The sequence below is a fragment of the Sebastes umbrosus genome, chromosome 5 (genome assembly GCF_015220745.1).
Source record: "Sebastes umbrosus isolate fSebUmb1 chromosome 5, fSebUmb1.pri, whole genome shotgun sequence".
Classification (NCBI taxonomy): Eukaryota; Metazoa; Chordata; class Actinopteri; order Perciformes; family Sebastidae; genus Sebastes; species Sebastes umbrosus.
The window spans coordinates 13,981,893-14,001,566 of record NC_051273.1 but is presented as its reverse complement, the minus strand read 5'-3'; the positions used below and the strand labels follow the sequence as shown (position 1 = coordinate 14,001,566).

At 41.8% G+C, this 19,674-nt stretch overlaps 1 protein-coding gene across 5 annotated transcripts in view; it reads left to right on the top strand.

Moving 5' to 3' along the window:
* Window positions 1–19,674, top strand: part of ttll7 (tubulin tyrosine ligase-like family, member 7) — a 94,620-nt gene that overhangs the window by 28,980 nt on the left and 45,966 nt on the right. For all 5 annotated transcript variants that reach the window (XM_037768949.1, XM_037768952.1, XM_037768950.1 and 2 more), the window contains exons 8-10: window positions 1,796–1,960; window positions 6,585–6,743; window positions 19,415–19,509. In XM_037768949.1, coding sequence (XP_037624877.1) covers window positions 1,796–1,960; window positions 6,585–6,743; window positions 19,415–19,509 — 419 coding nt within the window. The remainder of the gene's footprint in view (window positions 1–1,795; window positions 1,961–6,584; window positions 6,744–19,414; window positions 19,510–19,674) is intronic.

Sequence of the window (19,674 nt, the reverse complement as noted above, 5' to 3'; positions counted from 1 at the left end):
CCCATACAGCACAGCAAGCTGTTCTTTACTTTTCTTACTGCACCATTTCTTACCATCTTTAGTTGTAGCCAAGGGACACGTTTGTAATGTTTTTACTTTTTCCTTTATTCATGTCTACCCGTATTACTTAGGAGAAAATGTTTTACATTACAACGTGTGTATGTGCACCGTGGGGATAAAAGCACAAACACCCTTGAGGATGTTGTTTGCTGTGATGATTATCATCACTGACAAAGGTATAATTACTCTAAAGAGCACTGCCACAGGTACCACGGCTATTTAAATACAATACACAGTTCATACTCCATGTATTAAAATAACATTTCGTTGTATCTACTATTGCACTTGCTTCAGTGGAGGTTATTTGTGGCCATTAGTATTAGATTGTGGTTGTACTGGACAACTATCAGCTATGAATACATCTAAATGGGAGCAGGAAGCGCGGAGAGAAAAGAGTTTAATTTCTTCATCAGCCCAGCAAATAAAGAAATTCAGTGGAAAGAAGAAGAGAATGTTTTTTTATGCAACAAACAAAACATTCAATCTGATGCAAATATGATCTGCTGTTGCTATTATACTGTATATGCAACTTTGAATGTTGTCGGAGCTTATAAGAGGACTTGTTTTACAAGTACCCCGCAGACCTGTGACTCAGCAATCTAACACATCTGGTCAAACAGTACAAATGCTGTATTTTTCAATTTAAAGAAAAAGGACTAAGCTTGTTTTGTTTTATCATTTAGATGAGTGGTCTCAAGCTTTTTCCTTAAAGGACTTCCTTTCTATCATGACTAATTGTCATCTTTTATGGATATTTCATATTCTATTCAATGCATAACAATAACAGAACAACTGATGAACTGTAAAATTAACCCAAATGAGGAACGCAGTAACTGCAGGACGTTTGTGTAAAACGAGTGATTTGGATGATTTTTGAGGAGATTATTTTATTTCCTGTGAATATTGCATCAGAGATAAGTTTCCTGTTATTTTTAGGAACCTTTAATACAATTCTCTTATATCTTAAATAATAATCCATACTTTAAAAATGACAATTTCATTTATTTTTCTTCACAGAAATGAATGAAATACTGAGATAAAGGCCAAATGCATATTTAAAAAAAAGTTGTCTTACACCCCTTAAAATCAAGAAGGCCTCGCAAACCCCCGTGAAGCTCTGCCGACCGACCCCCAGGTTGGGAGCCAGTGATTTAGATGATGGTAGTAATGTGCAAGTGTCAGTATATTCAGCCTCTAAATCATGCCTATTTCTCTCAGATCCTTGTCCCTATGTACGAGCAAACAGGTGAAGTTGTTGCACTTTAGTATAGACTGCGTGAAACTCCATCAGGTGGAGGTTGGGGTTGATGGATGGGACACAAAACACTGGTTTTTCACCCAGGAGACTGAGTTTTGCATCCTGTGTAGTTGTCTTTGTGTTCACAAGCATTAAGTTTCACTTTTGAAACATAGTTAATTTAAGCCAAAACACAATTTTCCCTAAACTTAAGTGTTTTTGTTGCCTAAACCTAAAGAAATAGTTGTGTTGCCTAAACCTAAAGAAGCCTTTTTGTTTGTGTTCAAAACGTAACGACTCATTAAGTTTTGTAACGTGTTAGAACGTGTTGCTTTTGTAGTAATGTAGTAGGTGTAGTAGGCGCCTAATAACCGACATGTATGGTGCTTATAGCGCCTATTTAATGGCTTGATATCAGTCAAATCGGGTAGGTGTGAACATGCACATGTTGATGTCTAATGCATAAAGGCCCTCCTAACTCCCCTTTTGTCCCCACAGAGCCAGCTCTACATGCATCTGACCAACTACTCAGTCAACAAACACAATGAGAACTTTGAGCGGGACGAGACGGTGGACAAAGGCAGCAAGAGGTCCATCAGCTGGTTCACCGAGTTCCTCCGCACCAACGACTACGACGTGGCCAAGTTCTGGGGAGACGTCTCTGTACGTGGGTAGTCCACCCAAACAGACACAAACACAGACGCACCGTTACACGCAGACATATCGTGGCGGATGTGTACTACTTCCACGCACGCAAGGATGTGCAGTATGAAAACAAAACACGCCACAAATTCAAACAACACACGCATGCATCCGTGAGTGTAATCTGTGAGCGTTTATACACATGCTTTCGCTGCTAACCAACGCACGTTGCACAAAGATCACAGGCCGACCAGCAAAAGGTTTGATATGATTTGTTATGACAGTAATACAGTGAGCTTCCGAGCTTTGTTTAACTCCAGGAAGAGCTCAGTGAAAACATCATTCCAGGACGGTGAGCTCTCCCTATCTGGCACGGCTCTCAGCTCATCCAAACACCTTTACCTCGTTCATTTTCTTTCATCCAAGTCTTTTTGGATGATTATTTTATTTGCTGTTCCTGATTCGTTCCCTTTTTCTTTTTTTTTTTTACTTATACCCATTCATCCCATCATGTGCCCCTTTGTCTTTCTGTCACTACTCTTTTACCCATTTTTTTTCTATCCATTTCTTTAGCCCTGGTTCTGTTTTATAGAGTCATACGAGTGCAATAAATAAGAATAAATCTGTAAAAGAATACTCAAAAAAAATGTGGAAATAAAAGGAGAAAATAAAATATAAAGCAATAATTATAAGCAGTTTCATTTATTTGTTAATTTATTTCTGAAAATATTTATATATGTTTAAAAATATACATTAATTTATTTATTGCATATTAATTATTTTTTTAATTATTATTTTTCTTTAAATTTAAAATAGAGTATGTGTTTGCAGGAATTGACTACTCAGTCTGGGCAGGAAGAACTGCCAAAAGCTGATTGACAGCTTGGCCCTTCAAGGAATAGCAAAAGCAATAGGGAAAAAAATAAGGAAAAATATAGAGATAAAAATAAATAAATGACATTATATAAAAATGAATGCATTTTAAAAATATACAGAAAAAAGTGTTTTTTATTTGTACAAAATAAAATGAATAAATATATACATAAATAAAACAACAAATAAATGTGAAAATAAATGAATATGCTTATAATTATCTTTATATTCTGTTATTTGTCTTAATATTTCCACATGCATTTATTTCTTTTATTTATTCCTCTTTATATTTCCACATTTATTTTCTTATACTTTTACAGATGTATTCCTTTTTGTTTGTTCTTTTTCATTTTCATTTTCATTGTATTTTCTATTTCATTGTTTTTGACCTTGACTTTTTGTCCCTCTGTCCATATTCATTTGGGTTGTATAGTCCCTCAGTGATTGTTCTGTGTTTCACTGTCTGTTCTCATGCAACAAGTGTTCAACCTCAAAATCAATTCCCATTGGTTATTATACTCTCCTCAAGGCAATCTTTTATTTCTTCTTTCCATCAGCTCTCACTTGTCTTTATGTTTATGTTGGACAAAGTGGCTTTTGAGACTGTTGTTGGTGTTGTGGCCAGCGGTTCACCTTGTACATTAAGTTCTTGTTTAGTTAAAGTTTTTTTTTCTTTATTCTCCTCTCATTTTGTAAAAGGCGTTAAAGTTCTTTTTTCCACATTTCTTTCTCACTTAAGTTTCTTTTTCTCACATCTCTCTTGTCTCTCAGTGACACATCAGAGTGTCACCCTCTGACTCAGCCGGACCGTCCTCCTCTTCTCTTGCTCTCTCACCATTTTTGTCTCCGCTCTTTCCTCAGAAGTTGCACCACTTTGGTGTTAGTGCTGTCCGCTCGCACTCACACACTGTGTTTTGTTACAACTCTGTATTTATGCTCTCCGCTCGCTCTCCTCGCTCTTTCTCTTTTCATCTCTCCTCTTACATTTTGTTCCCGTACAGACCGAGCGGGCTGCCCTGACTCTTCCCGCCAACGGTCACGGTCAGAGAGTCAGAGAGTTTGTTTTCCAAAAGATTGTCTGTGGGGGTTAAGAATATCTTGTATGTTGTTTTTTTTTTCTTCCATATCTCACTGACATCGCTTTCATATTGAGGTATTATTGATGTGCTGTATGGGGCAGAGTGTCCAAGGTTTGACCAGCAAAGACGCAGCTTTTTTATGTGGGTGTAATTTTGAGAGCAGTGTCTGACTACAAATGGGCTGGTTATAGAGGCATCGGCTAGATCACCGTACAGCTCTTGTGCACCCAGCAGTCAGACTGGACCGAGAAAACTACAGGCCAGCAGCCCTGCGTGGGGTTCGACTGGTGAGGGGAGGCGTAGTGCAGATGGTGTGTGTGTGTCAGAGTGAGCATGTAGTCAGTACAATCCACTCTAATGACACCATTAGAGTGACATTAATGCTCCCTCTCTGAGCCGTTAGGTTTATTGATTTTTTTGGTGGACATTCAGACACAATAACGGTGACACTTTTTTTATGCCACTTGGAAAAATATAACTTGTGATAATCTTTGTCCTACAGTAGAAATAACCATTTGAAATGTAGAGTTTTAGGTGAATTCTTGTGCATAAATGTACATCTCACTAGTGAATGACAAGAACATTTGGTTAATGCCTTTCAACAGTTTGTTTTTATCAGTTTAGGTTGATGCACTTTTATTAGTAGTAAAAATACGTAATTTTACTTGAGGACAAACTTTTCTTAATCCTGCCAATAGTTTAAAAGAGATAAATGCAAGATTGGGAGCATTTCTATTGCCTTCACACTAGAGGTTGTAAGAAAATGTCGAGACACTTGAGTATTGCAATATTATGGGTTGTGATACTGTATCGATTCTCAAAAACACTATTGATTTTTAATTGACCTCATCTGACGGCCCGCCATCAGCTATTCGATATTTCGGAGATTGTAGCGGGCTCAGTTTGTCATACTAGCTTATCAGGAGAAAGGCTAAATGACGCTCCAAAGTTGCGTTAACTTTTGTCGAGGAAAATCTGGCATGGTCAAATTCAAAGGGGTCCATTGACCTCTAAATGTTTTCTTTTTTCCTATTCTAAAAATAGGGTATTTCTGGTGTGTTCTTTATACTATGACAGTTTTCCTAAAATTTAATTTAAATTTTTTTTAATATATCGCTTTGTTGCCTTACAGTATCGCAATATATTGAATCGTTACCCCTTTATCATGATACTTATCGTATCACCACATTCTTGCCAATACACAGCCCTACTCTTGCACGTCTCTTAACATGGCGACAGCTGAGCCGATGGCTCGCAGCTAACGGTGCTAACAGTAAAAACAAAAGCAACACTGCTGACAGAGTTAACAGAGATAACCTGGGGGGGGGGGAATCAGAGGGTGGGTGCTACGCTTCTGCAACGTTATCAGCTGTAACCACTGTATGAGAGCAGTGCAGAGCAGCGGCCGTTAGCTAGCCAGTGGGGCACGCTCACTTGCACAAACATGCACTAAAAAGGCACGCATGATCGGCCCGGCTATGTCAACAAATCGCTGAGAAGCTCTGATTACAACACACACAGAAGGAGAGTGACTTCATTCCCTGCCCAGGTAGACATTACTCCTCTATATCTTTACATAGCAAATAGTTGTTTGCTGCTATATTAATGCTCTGAATATCGTTTCGAGCACCTTTAAATATCAGACATCCTGCTGTCTCTATACTATACTAAGACAGAAAGAGAAGTGACGCTTTTAAAACAGAGATGAGATAAATGCATTATACATGCACACATAAAATAGCTAAAATAATAAACAAATGTATGCAGGTAAAAAAATTAAATAAAAACGATAACATGATTCAAATAGGCTTATAAAACCATTTCAGCCCAAAGCTAACAAAACACAGGCACACATGCAAAGTGCTAGGCAGTGGCCAGTGCTGGGGGCTCAGGATAAGGAGGGAGGTGATGGGGGTAGGGACAAAGACACACACAGACCAGCCAGTACTGGGGACTCCGGGCATAAACGACAGTATTGGAAGCAGGTGTTTGTGCTGGGCAGCCCGTGGGTCAGACGGGTGGATGGACGGACAGATGGATGGAGGTGTGTGAGCGACAGACAGATAGAAAAGGGAGGGGGTTACTGCCTTATCAGGCCAGGGCCAGACCACCATACCCCTCTCCTGCACCCAGCAGTCAGACTGGACTGGGCAAAATGCAGGCCAGCAGCACTGCGTGGGGCTTGACTGGTGAGGAGAGGCTTTGTGCAGAGTGTGTGTGTGTTTACCCCAGCTGCACAGCGGGAGTGAGCAGGCAGGTAGCAGCCAGCAAACATACGTGCAAACACACACATGAACACAGGTTGGGAGCCACTAGCCATAAGATGGACCACCACCAGCATCGCTGAAAGTCTGCGTGTGTGAGTGAAATTCAAAAGGTTCTGTGCCAGTAACACTTTCTGTTTTTAAACTGACAGAGTATCTTGAGACGCAGGAGAATTGGATGTAGTCTTGCTGTTTAGTCCTACATCTAAAAGGTTCAGGCATTTCTCTGCAGTCGCAACCTGCAATTAAAGCCGGACTCCTAATTGCACCATTTCCACTTTAAAAATACCTTTAATCAGCTGCTATAAAAAAAATTGCAGCCTATGGATTTTTAGGATGAATTCAACTGACAAAGAAAAGTAAGATTTGTGCTCTCGTTGTCAGCTCAGCTTGATGTTTCTCTGTCTCTTTGTGTTTGTGTCCTGACAGGAGCTGGTGGTGAAGACCATAATAGTGTCTGAGCCCCACGTGCTGCACGCCTATCGCATGTGTCGCCCCGGCCAGCCACCAGGGAGCGACAGCGTCTGCTTTGAGGTCCTGGGCTTTGACATCATCCTGGACCGCAAACTCAAACCATGGCTACTGGAGGTACAACTTTGTGTGTGTATATGTGTGTGTGTGTGTGTGTGGCGTGTGTGGCATGTGTGAAACGGCTTGAGTGTGTTTCTCATTTTCTCCTAGTAATTTCTACTCGCTGCTGGCGGCATTTTCAATGACATTTTTTTGCAAAAAAGAAATAAGTGTATTTACTACATTTAAAGGGACATTATCATTAACTATTTTTTTTATTTGTAATTAATTATTTGTAATTAATTATTTGTAATTAATTATTTATGAATTAATTTTATATTCATTTTATTTCTGATTTATATTTTTGTGTAGTATATTATGTCAATCTTACTAACGTTTTTGAACTTTAAAAAAATTGTGCAGTAGGAGATTTACTTCTGAGATTTATGACATTTTCTTTGAGGGTGTGTATGTGTGTGTTTGTCAGTCAGAAAGAGAGAAGCAGGGCTGCAGTCTGTGCAGTCTCACCTGTCTGTGCCGCTACTAAAGTGACAGCGGCTCCTAAACTGAAGTAATGTGGCATCAGCAGGAGAGAGGGAGACGTTGCCCCGCACTGACAGAAAGCATAAACACACACTGATTTTGCTTACACACTCGCGTCCCTGGTGCACACACAAACACAAACACACACAAACACCCACACGGTCTCAAGTATGTATTTATGCGCCTCCGAACACAAGCAGAAGACACGTTCCCGTGTAAAATGAAAGGACCGTACACAACCACAAACATGCACACACAATTACATGGATGTGTGCATTCACACAGACACACACCCACGCATACAAATAGAAATGCATGCATACGCAGCTGCATATAAGACAAGACAAAGAGCCCTTTTTTCTCACACAAAGGCACACACACGCAGAGTGGGAAAATATAGGTCAGGACGGCAGGTTGACTAGCAAGACACCCGCCCCTCATTCTCTCAGCGTCAGTCTCTCAAGTGTCAGTCATTCAGGAGACGGATTCGAGTTCAGAGTCCACTCCAGGATTTCTGTCTCGCCGTTCTGATGTCAGCCAGTCAGTTAAAGCGTGACCTAAATCCTTTAACCCAAAGTGGCTGCGCGCCTTTTTCCCCCCTCTTTCCCCACAAATTGACTCAAGGATGGGAAATGCCTGTGGGATAATTGTTTGTTTTTTCCCCATCATGACAACCCAAAATAAATCCAAAAGCCTCTGATTTTAGAGAAAAAGTGGCACTTGATAGTTTGCTGGTGTTTTCAGAAGAGTCGTCGTGGAATTAGGGTGTTATAATTACCTGACTCTTTTTTTATGTGGTTGTGTGGATATGACAAAAAGGATGTACAAGAGAGAGCAAGAGTGTGATGTTCCTTTTGACTGCTGGTGCACTGTGACAGTATGTGTGCATTGTGTGTGTGTGTGTGTGTGTGTGTGAGACATGGCAAACAGCCGTGAATGCAGTTGTTCCACTCCAGCAGTAATGATCCCCCCTGTGCTACTAGCAGCTCTCTATAACTCTCATCAATTAACATCCCACGCGCACACACACACATGCACAAACACATCCCTGCGTCTCTTTCACGCAACATTTACAGCAACAATCATTTATTTCCAAAATTCAACTGATTAGTCAGGGGATACTTGCAAGCACAGAGACCCCTTCTCACATCCTCACTGCGTACGCTGTCAAGCCTGAAAATAACTTTATTACCGCTTTTTAGCCCGCCGACGTTCGTTCATATTCTGCGGGGACGCCACAGTCTGGCCCATAGGCTGATTGCCACAAACGCTACCCTATGGCAAGCCCTCAGGTCTAAATTAAATTTTCCAGCAGATCTCTTTTTCAGCATTTTGTCTTAAATTAAATGTATTTCACTGCATTTCACCATTTTTTTTTATTTTTTTATTTCTGTCACCCCCCTCGAGTCCCAAAACACTAAAAATTGTGTCAGGAATTGAAACACAATCTAGGCCTCACAGGTTTGTTTTGAATTTGTGGACTTCAGCTCTCAGGTTTCCTCATCGGTGTCACTGTGAATTATGTGCGCCACGCCTCGTTGGGCCTTTACCCAGACTGCTGTTCCGACAATGTCTTCCTCTCTTACTCCTTAAAACGTCAGAGTTGGTTGTTGGACATGCAAACTCGCGGCCAGGAAATGAAAGCTCAACCTGTGTAAACTCAAAGCCAGTCGGATACCTGAAAGCTAGATGGTATCATATATAAGGAACTGTCAAATGACATTAATCCTGCCCTTTGTATTTGTGTTTTTGTCTGCCATTTTCTGAGTGTGTGTGTAGGAGGCTGTGGAGGGAAAAAGGAACATGATTGCCTCTCACATCCTCCAATTACACCTCCAGAAAATAGCCACTGCTTTTTTTTTTTAGGCAAGGTATTCAAAATAGTGCAACTCCAAACTCCCGTGATTAGAGGACACACTCGCCTATATCGTGCCATCGCAAGAGAACCTCTGGGCAAGATACAATACAGCGGCTCTTTGTAAGCACAAAGGAGAATCATTGCAAATATACTGATAACGAACAGGGATACTCGAGAGGAACAACCCGCAGACCAGCGCACACCTGCTAAATAGCTTGTCACAAGGGGTGAAAACAGAGAAGGCAAGAGTGATGCTTCTCAAAACCAAGGCCAGGCATCAAACAGGCGCATTGTGCTCAGAGCAAGTAGAGAAGAGAAGGTAAAAAGAGAGAGAGGCAGGCTTTTGTGTGATCCTTATCTTAATTCAGCGGGGTTTTCAACACAAGTTTTACCTCCTATTGACATTCAAAACATCAGTGCTACATAGGCACACACACACACACACACACACACACACACACACACACACACACACACACACACACGTAACCCGAGACGCTCACTTTCATTAAACCAGCCCAGACAGCATCTGTGTCTCGTATAGGAAAGGCGTTTCATTGAGCCGTGATCTCCTCTTCACACAGAAAAACACACACAAGTACACATTTACACACACAGTCAGCTTAGACTGTGGTTTGTATTGTCAGAGCCAAGGCTTTTTGCTTTGAGGGCTTCATTGAGTGTTTTTTGACAGCGAAATAATAAAGAAAAACAAAGCTAAAATACAATGGAAAACATAAATCAATGCTGAAATAAACATACATTTAGTTTAGCTCAGGACAGGGCTGTAGTAGTAGTCCACTTTTTTTGAAGTCTTGCACTTGTCTTGAACTCGTGCCTTGTTGGACTCGGACTTGTTTTGGACTCGGGCTCGTCTATTGAGAGCTGGTCAAATTGCCCATTTGCGATCAGTTGTACAGAACGTTGAAACAGTGTTTCCCGTAAATGCATTCAACAGCGGTGCAGCGCTAAAAATATCCTCGAACGCAATTTGGGTCCGCTACGGCAAAAAAAGGAACTCAAGTTCCGTGAACGTGAGAAATGCAATATCCTCTTTACCACCACAGGAAGAAAGGGGAAAACATATAGTTTTAACACTAAGTTTAAACTTTATCAACTGATGGTTATTTTAGGAGGTGCTGCAGGACACCTACTTCCTCGTCCATGCTATTTGCATAAATAACAATTTCAATAAATAAATTGAAAATGAAAATTTAATGAAAATGTCCCTGATTGTGGGCATATTGGGGGTTTCCTGGGGTCGCCAGTAGCAAATATCGGATTTATGAATGTAATTTTAAACTGTAATGGTCCTCAAACTTAAATTCTATGCATTGATTAGTTTGATGTTAGAAGATAATATCAATATTGTGTATAGATTATTACTGCCCATCCTAACTGATTAATCACTATATTAGCATTGGAAAGACACTATTGCCTGTTATAGTCTTGAACAGGACTCAATTTGCTCTGTACTCGGTCTTGAATCGGACTCGACTGGATCTGGTCTTGGACTTGATTCGGCCTCGAGTAAGTTGGACTTGACGACAGCCCTGGCTCAGGAACTGCCTTATGACACTCATAAATTCTGCTCGCACGTGTTTGTGTCTTAAAATTGGGGTGCGTGGGTCAAAGAGAGCAGCAGCCGTCTCCAAATCCAGTGTGTCATAAGGAGTGCATTTACTCAATGGCGAAATATAGCAATGGGACAGCGTTATCACCCCCCCCCACCTTCACTCTCAAGTTTATCCAGGGCCCATGTGCTGTAAGCCGGCATGACAAATAACGTCAAATGGAGTGAGGAAAATGGGGGAAAAAATACTAGAGGTTTGGTGGGTGATGGGCGAGGACAAGAGGAATATATACACACATACACACAAAAACTATTCCTTTAAATGCTCTATATGTGAAACAGAACCAGACACAATTCACTGTTCTCATGGGGTCCTGATTGATGTCCATGGACCACAACACAAGGACGGGTGGATTGAGGCCCAGCCTCATTACAGGCTCTGCCTCACTTCATTTTTTTTGTTGAAGAAAAAAACCCCCCAAAAAAAAACATTAAGCTGGTCAACTCTAAATAACAAGAAACAAGTGTTTGTAGTGAGCAGGAATAATTAGAAACCTGCCCGGTCTGTGAGAAGCTGTCTCTCTAGTGTCAGGCTCCAGCGGCTCAAAGGCTGCTCGGCCTGCTCGTTAGGGCCATAGTCAGTGTGTGAGTGTGTGTGTGAATGTGTGTGTGTGTGCATCTGAATTAGATTTGTGCTGTGTCAGTGCATGTGTGGTTCATACAGTAAGTACTGTATGTGTGTTTGACTGCACTATAAACAACATATGCGCTATGAAAGCCACCACATGCAACTGAGGGTGTTTCTGTGTCTCTTGTGAATGTGTCCACTCTCTCTATATGTGTGTGTGGTCTTTGTCCCTCTGGGAAAAGTCCTCTGTAGTGTGTGTGTGTGTGTGTAAGTGTGGTTGGCCATTCTGATGTGCCTACCAAACCAACTCCAGCCCACATCCCCGTCTTTTTATCCAGTCGGAGAGACATGGAGGAATCCTGCCTAAAACACAAAACAGACCAATTCAGTGTAAAGAGGAGGAAGAAACCTCGCTTGCCAACTTTCACGGTGTTTTTCTGCTCAGTATTGAGATGCCATCGGACACAGGAGCTTAGCCAGCTTGATTATTGATGGCTGCAACTTAACTACCATCTCCTCATCCATCTCTTTCCCCTTTCTCCCCCTGTCTGCTCTCCCCTTTAGGAAGGCTTGTGCAGAGTGATTGGCAGCTAATGAGGCGGGCATGGTTAGGTCAACCGTGGCACTGGTTTGTTTGTGTCTCAGTGTGTGTGTGTGAGTGAATGGGCATTACGACAACAGACCAACAGACTGCAGCTGGACTGCTCCCCTGAGGGCGGTGATTCTTCACCCCCCCCTTCTCTCCCTCCCCTTCAACCCCTTCCTGCAACTTTCCTCTTTCTCTTTCTTTCTCTGTCCCCTGATTGTTTCAAGATGAGTTTGGTTTGCCTGTCCATCCCTCAGAGCCAACATAATCCAGACTTCCTTTTCTTTTGAGTGCGAATGTGTGTGTGTGTGTGTGTGTGTTTGTGTTGGGGGTGTGTTTGTGGGGAGTAATCTGCGCTGGCGAGTGTAAACAGATGCCACGATACACGTAGAAACAAACACATGGATGTTACTCTCACAACACGCATAAACAGAGACTGCAAATGAACTGCTGAAAATACTGTGAATTTCCTGCGTGGAGTAAATAGCGTCTCACACACTTGTGAAAGCTTTTGATTGAAATTTCTATTTCATCTGTGCAGAATGAGATGAAGATTTCATGTTCTTATAGCTTTCCATAAAAAGTAGCCTTTCAAAGCGTATAGCTGTTTTCCCAGGAGTTTTACAAAAAGGATTTAGAGGTTATCCTGCCTTTCAGACATTTCCTCAGGAAATTTGAGAAGTGTTTTCTAACCCCTACAACAGCCGAGTCGAACATTATTGTGTATTCAGGGTGATTAAGGAGGAATTTACTTGCTACCTGTGCTCTCCAAATAATTTTCATCCCCTCATGATTGAATTTTTCTAGGGTGAAAAATGATGGAGGAGAATACATACAGTCTGATGTACTCAATTATCTTTCAGAGTCTCTCTTGCGCCCTTCCACCTTTCATTCTCCTTTTTGCCTTTGATTAATCTTTGGCACTTAGTGGGATTCATTCTTGTTTAAATGTAGCTCTGAGGGGGCGTCTTTCTCCCAGCGAACCCTAGGTGGCAGTAGCTACCTGCGAGCCACTCTTTGGCTTATAAGAGGTTTATTAAAGAATAATTAGAATGATGTATGGGACTGTCTGTCTCTATCCACATCCATTTTCCCCCAACATGACTATTTCATGGAATAAGTATCAAATTAGGAGCGCGCGGGCCTCGTATGTGGGGCAGTTGAAAACACACCCAACATTTAGTCATTTATCATCAGGCGTGTATGGCAGCACCAGTGTGTGTGTGTGTGCATGTGATTGAGAGGGGAGATATATATTGCATGTTTATGAGTGACATATGGAACTGTAGTGTGTGTGGTTGAGTGTCTGTAAAGGGAGATAATATATACTCTTGCATATTTATGACTGACAGTCTCAGACCTGAAGTGTGTTTTGTTGATATATATTCTCATGTTTGTAAGTAGGTGTGTGCGGCCGCATAACTATGACCACTTCTATCTTTTTGTGCACCTTCAAAGCACCTTTTGCTTTTTGTGTCAGATTATATCTCCGTGCGTCTTCAAAGAAAAAACAAGAAGAAAAAGCAACACTCACTGCACCCTGCCAGCCGGCCAGTCAGGCAGGTCAGGCCGACTGGTGGCGAAGCTAAGCGCTGGCCCGCTCACTCCCAGGACCTTTACCAGCAGCTCAGCATGCCCAGCTAGAGTTTCCCCCGGTCTGACTGGACCACTAAAAACGCCACAAAAAGAACAAAACAGTGATTGATAAGACGGGCTGAAACAAGAGAGCGACTTAACATGGCGGCCAGCTGTCTGTCTTTCTGTCGCTCCGCTACTCACGCTCTCCCTCTCCGCCTCGCTCTCTCGTTCCACCATTGTGTGGCAACAAACACTCCATTCTGACAGCGGTTGAACTGTGCCGATACCCTCGAGTGTGCGGGGCAGAATGGGAGGCTTGTCAAAGCAGTGGTTGTTTACACTCTGCCAGGAATAATAAGAGGGGGGTCGCTTTTCTGAACCGATTAATCACGAGCAGCCCTTGCACTTGTTTGACGAGTATCCCAGACACAGAATGGATGTCGATGAGGGGAAGCAATTTGTTGTGGAAAGAAAGCAGCTGATTGTTGTTGATCCATTGCCGTTGCTATGTTATTAGGGTCGGCGTGACACAGCAGAGGCCGCAAGCGCAAAACTGCTTGATGCCCGCATTTTCAACAATGATTGAATCGTAAGATTTTTTTTTTTACTGGGTTTATTCATAATTGAAATGATAACAAATTGTTAGACGGAGTTGGACTCAGTCATTGACATACCATAGTATGAACTGAGACTGAGCTAATTCTCTCACTCTAGGTGTGCAGAATGGCCTATGGCTACGTTAATAATAGTGTTATTGTTAGGGTTTGATTTCGCTGTATGGCCATTACTTACTTATTAACTATCCTTGAGCAGTACACCCCCACAGGGCCAAACATTATGAGACGGGCCCTGCATTCAAACCAGATTCAACCCCTTTGTCTTTGTACACTGTATATATTTTCATAAATCTTTTTCAGAGGACTTTTTAACAATAATAATTAGGAGTGTAAGACAATATAGATACACGTGAGTATTGAAATATTATGTTTTGTGATACTGTATCGATTCTCCTTCTCCTCCTCTTCTCGATTTTTAATTAACCTCTTAAAAATCCGACCAATATTCAATCTTTCAGAGGTTGTAGAGGGCTCAGTTTTAAAGCTAGAGTGAAGGTACTGGTATCATTTGTAACTAGAAAACCTAAGGAATCCATTGGTACCATGTCAGAAGAGAGGCTAAATAATGCTCAAAAGTTACGCTAAATTTTGGCAAGGAAAAACTGACATGGTCATTTTCAAAGGGTCCCTTAACCTCTGACCTCAAGATATGTGAATGAAATTGGGTTCTATGGGTAACCACGGGTCTCCCCTTTATAAACATGCCTACTTTATGATAATCACATGCAGTTTATGGCAAAAACCAAGCAGTTGTTTTGCATGCAGTACAAATGTGTTATTTTTGCCTTTCTAAAATGGTTTATTTCTGGTCCGTTCTTTATACTTTCTACAGACAGTTTTCCTAAAATTTGATTTAAAAAAAAAAAAAAATTGCAATATATCGCCTCTCTTACAGTATCACAATATCTCGCAATTAGGGCTGTCAATCAATTAAAATATTTAATCACAATTAATTGCATGATTGTCCATAGTTAATCACGATTCATCACAAATGAATCACATTTTTTTTTATCTGTTCTGAGACTGACCCTGCATCCAAACCAGAGGGTAAGGAGAATTCCCCACTTGGAAATGAATAAATTATATCAAATCAAATAAAGCATGTAACATTTGCTAGTTGCACTTCTACCTCTCTGTTTGTACTTTAGGGCATGCAATAAAGATCAGTAGACGGGCTTGTAGTTCACAGACAATTCAAACCAAATGGATGCCAGCTTTATTTGCCTTCATAAACACTGGCAGGTTACGTATGTGTCTCAATCACACACCTCCAGGTGCAGAAAATAAAAGAGTTACGTCCTGTTCATGATTTACAGCTCACCCTCTGATCTTTGGATGTTTAACTGGGTGATCACATGAGGATAAACCAGTCCTGTGAAAAATTACAGACTGATATGTTCTTCTCCTACATGCTCATTCGGCTGTTTGACGATGATGAGTGATATTTGGACTACACTGATGCGATGCCGATGCCGAACCGAATCAAAGCACGAGTAAAAAGGAGTTTCTAATCTTTTCATCTGACGTTTTTATTGAATGCGTCTTGGAGCGACCGAGGGCTCCTTTAAGACCCTGCCAGAGTCACTTAAGGAAATCAGAGTGGGGGTTTTGGGAGCCTGCGGGGGTTCATTAGGACCAGACTGGTCCAACTTCCCCTGCCAGAGAGGAAAAGGAGAACACAGAAATACGGAGAAAGAAATGAATAAGGGAGGTAATGACCAGAGAGTGAGGGCAAGCAAGCAAGCGGCGGAGGGAGGGGGAGAGATGAGTGACCAGACAGAAAACGGGTTGAGAGACGGGAAGAAACAGAGTGGGAAGAGAAACTAACCAGAAGGAGAGGGCGACAGGCGGAGAGTAGAAGGAGAGAGAGAGACAGCGAGCGCCGCGATGCCAGTCTACTCTGTGACAGCTTGACACCACAAATCAAACTAAGAAATGAAGACAAGTAACTAGACAACCGTCGCCAGGATCACTGCCAGTCTGGCTGTTACCTATAGGCTACGGCGCTCTAAAGCCATACTCTTTTCATTGTGCCTGTCATATCGGGGAGCGCTCTAAATGAAAACAGACCTCTTCCCTCTTTTTCTTTTGTGGTGTTTTTTTTTTTTTCCTTTAGGTAAGGTACTGTAGGTTGAAGTGGAGCTCTGTCCTTCTCAGCACACAGAGGGATGTATTGTAGACTTCATTCTATTGAGTGAACGAGTTGGATAGGGTCCCTGTTCCTTTTTTCCTCTTTGCACTGGAAGACATTCATCACCCGCCCCCCCACCCCCCGTCCGTCTGATAAATGGTTGCCGTGTAGAAAGAAACGCACACGCACAGTTACGAAAGCACGCCCGTACAAACCAATGTCATGTTGGTGTAGATTTAATAGCTCACTTGTGGTATTTGTGGATCTATCCTCTGAACTAGCCGAAGACACTCGGGCAGCGATGGCCCAACAGGCTCAGAGAAGGTTGTACAGTTGCTTCAGGTTAACATAGACCGCTACAGCTCGAGATAAGTTTTCATATCCTTGCGTGCTCTTATTAACCTTATCACACAGCTACATGCATTTGTACAACCATATTCATATCGTGGGAGTTTGGGGTTGAGGTGTCTTGCTGAAGGACAATTTAGGAGTAGCCGTTGATGTTTACTGATTCACTTAAGCCTGCCCAGCTGGCTCGTAATGCAAATGTACAATGTCTCAGTAGTTACCGCTCTCTTTTTGGGCTACCTGCCCCAACGCTCTGGCTCTCTCAGTTCCTTGGAGCCCGGTGGTTGTGATGTAAATATTATCTTACAACACTGTTCCCAAATCTGCCACACAGCGGTAAGCACCTTTGTGTCAGGATTAGTAATGGCTAGTTCAGAGGAAGGGAAGAGAAAGAGGGATGGGGTTTCTGAGTGCTACCCCCGCAACCTTTGAGACGCTTTGCACATCTCTGTAAAAGAGCTTTTGGGGGTTTTTGTTGCTGATTTTCAGCCCAAATATCTTTATGGTTCCAAATGGTCTGATGTTGCACACCAATCTGTTTTCCTCTTTCACTATTCTTTCCCCAAGTTCCTGATTGGTGGATACAACAGATCTATAATGCGCTCCAAATGCTCGGATTGGCTCAGCGTTGCTCCGTTACCGAAATCTCGATTTCCGATTGGCTGCTGTGCTGCTTTCATGAGTTCAACTGTATCCAACGGTTTTTTTCTAAAAGAAGATAGGAACAGGACGAATAACGTTGAAGCAGATGGCCGCCCACCCAGAGCCTGGTTCTGCCCAAGATGTCTACCCGTTAAAGGGGAGTTTTTTCTTGCCACTGTTTTACCGAGTGCATGCTCACGGGGGATCTCTTGTCGGGTCTCTAAATTATACGAGTAAGGTCTAGACCTGCTCTATATAAAGAGCGTCTTGAGATAACATCTGCTATGATTTGACGCTATATAAAAATAAATTGAACTGAATCGATTGAACGTCTCTGACACAAATACTCACTCCAGCTGCAGATTAAGGCTACTGGGAATGATGCATTTCCAGCTACACTTCCACTAGTATTAGCAGTGATTTTTATTTGATTGAAAATGATCATTGATTTTTACCACAGATGCAGCCATGTTGGGTCGTAGTACGGCAATAGTCAACTCCACATACTGAAACGTGAGACGGCATGTTTCAGTCAGTATGGATGAGTTAAAAATGGTTCATTTCCACCTGATAATAACCCCTTTGTCTTTGTACACTCTTTATATTTTCATAAATTTTTTCAGAGTACTTTTTATTAATGATAATTAGGGGTGTAAGAAAATATTGATGCACATAAATATCGCAACATTATGTTTTGTGATACTGTCAAAAATTTGTACTGCATGCAAAAAAACTGCATGATTTTACCCGAAACTGCATGTGATTATCATAAAGTGGGCATGTCTGTAAAGGGGAGACTCATGGGTACCCATAGAACCCATTTTGATTCACATACTGTATCTTGAGGTCAGAGGTCAAGGGACCCCTTTGAAAAGGGCCATGACAGTTTTTCTTCGCCAAAAATTAGAGCAAGTTTGGAGCGTTATTTAGCCTCCTTTGTGACAAGCAACGTTTTTTTTTTCTTGTTTCATATGATACCAGTATCTACGCTAGCTTTAAAACCGAGCCCACTACAACCTAAAAATTGCAAGACGCTTTAATGCGTTAAAGAAATTAGTGGCGTTAAAACAAATTTGCGTTAATGTGTTATTATCGCGTGTCAGCCCTAATCGCAATATATTGAATCGTTACCCCTGTATTATGATATGTATCGTATCGTCAGATTATTGCCAATACACAGCCCTAATAATAATACAAATGTTCAAAATCTAATTTTGAAGCCATTACAAATCTGATGACATCAAAAGCTGCCAACCATTCTGGTGTTCCCACATGAAAAAAATAGGAGGTTTGAGAATTTGAACGGCGTTAGGAGGAGACCTGACTTATCTCAACGATCAAGGTTTATTAACCCGAGCCAGCCCGTCGGTGGGCATCTGTTGCATTGTCATTTGAAGTCACCTCATAGGAAGACACCATTCCAATCACGGTTGCCAGTTCACTCACCCTCCCTCCGCACTTCGCCTCATTTTGCTGGCCCTTTTGTTGTCTCACACAATCTCTTTTTTCACCTTGGCAGAGAGACAGAGGCAACATAACAAAGAGTAAAAAGGGAAGAATTGATTTGTTGTGTCAGGTATAATAACTGATATCTGAATACCTTGCACCGGTGCTGGAAATTGTTCTGTTAAGAAAGGTAAGCTGCTCTTGAATTCTTTCCCTGGGTGATACTGGCTTTTGTACCTCAAATCACAGGTGGCTTATGCCGTTCCTCGCACAGTTGACTCTCTCTCTGAGCCCTCCTGATTGTATATGATGGGACTGAGCCGAGCGCTGGTAATTCACTGATGCTCACAAAGAGATTATTGGTGGCGGTGGTACGGATAGGTGTTGCACTGTCTGGCATACTTAAGTTACAGAGTCATGGACTGCTTGCTGCGGTTGGCTGGAAAGGGCAGGGTCACTAATCTAGTGACAGTTTAACTTACACAATCTGTTCATAGACTCTTCTTCATGCACAAGCATACGCACATCAGTGTCAGACAGGATTTAAGTACAGGCAAAGGCTAAGAGCTCCAAAATGTCCTTCAAAGAGAAAAAAACTCTCCCTGCCCATCTCTTCTCTCCTCTTTCCTCTTCTTCTTGTTGGAACAGATGTCTTTTTACCAAAGATGCCCTAAATCCACTTCTGTAATTGCATAGCATTTCTCTCTGCTGAATTGAGAAGAAAGAAAAACATTTTTAGATGAAAACCAGAATATTCTTTGAATGTTTCTCTCCTCTCCTCTCCTCTCCTCTCTGGCAGATCAATCGAGCTCCGAGCTTTGGGACCGATCAGAAGATTGATTACGACGTGAAGAAAGGGGTGCTGCTCAATGCTCTCAAACTCCTCAACATTCGGTACTGTTCTTCATCACGGTCATACACACAAACACACACATGCTTGCAGATACATGAATTGGATCTAGGGGTTGAGTTTCATGTCCAGAGGCAGGCGAAGCTCACGTTAAATTTTATTTTACAGGGCTCTGAATGTTTAAAGATTTCAATCGATTCTTTCTTTAT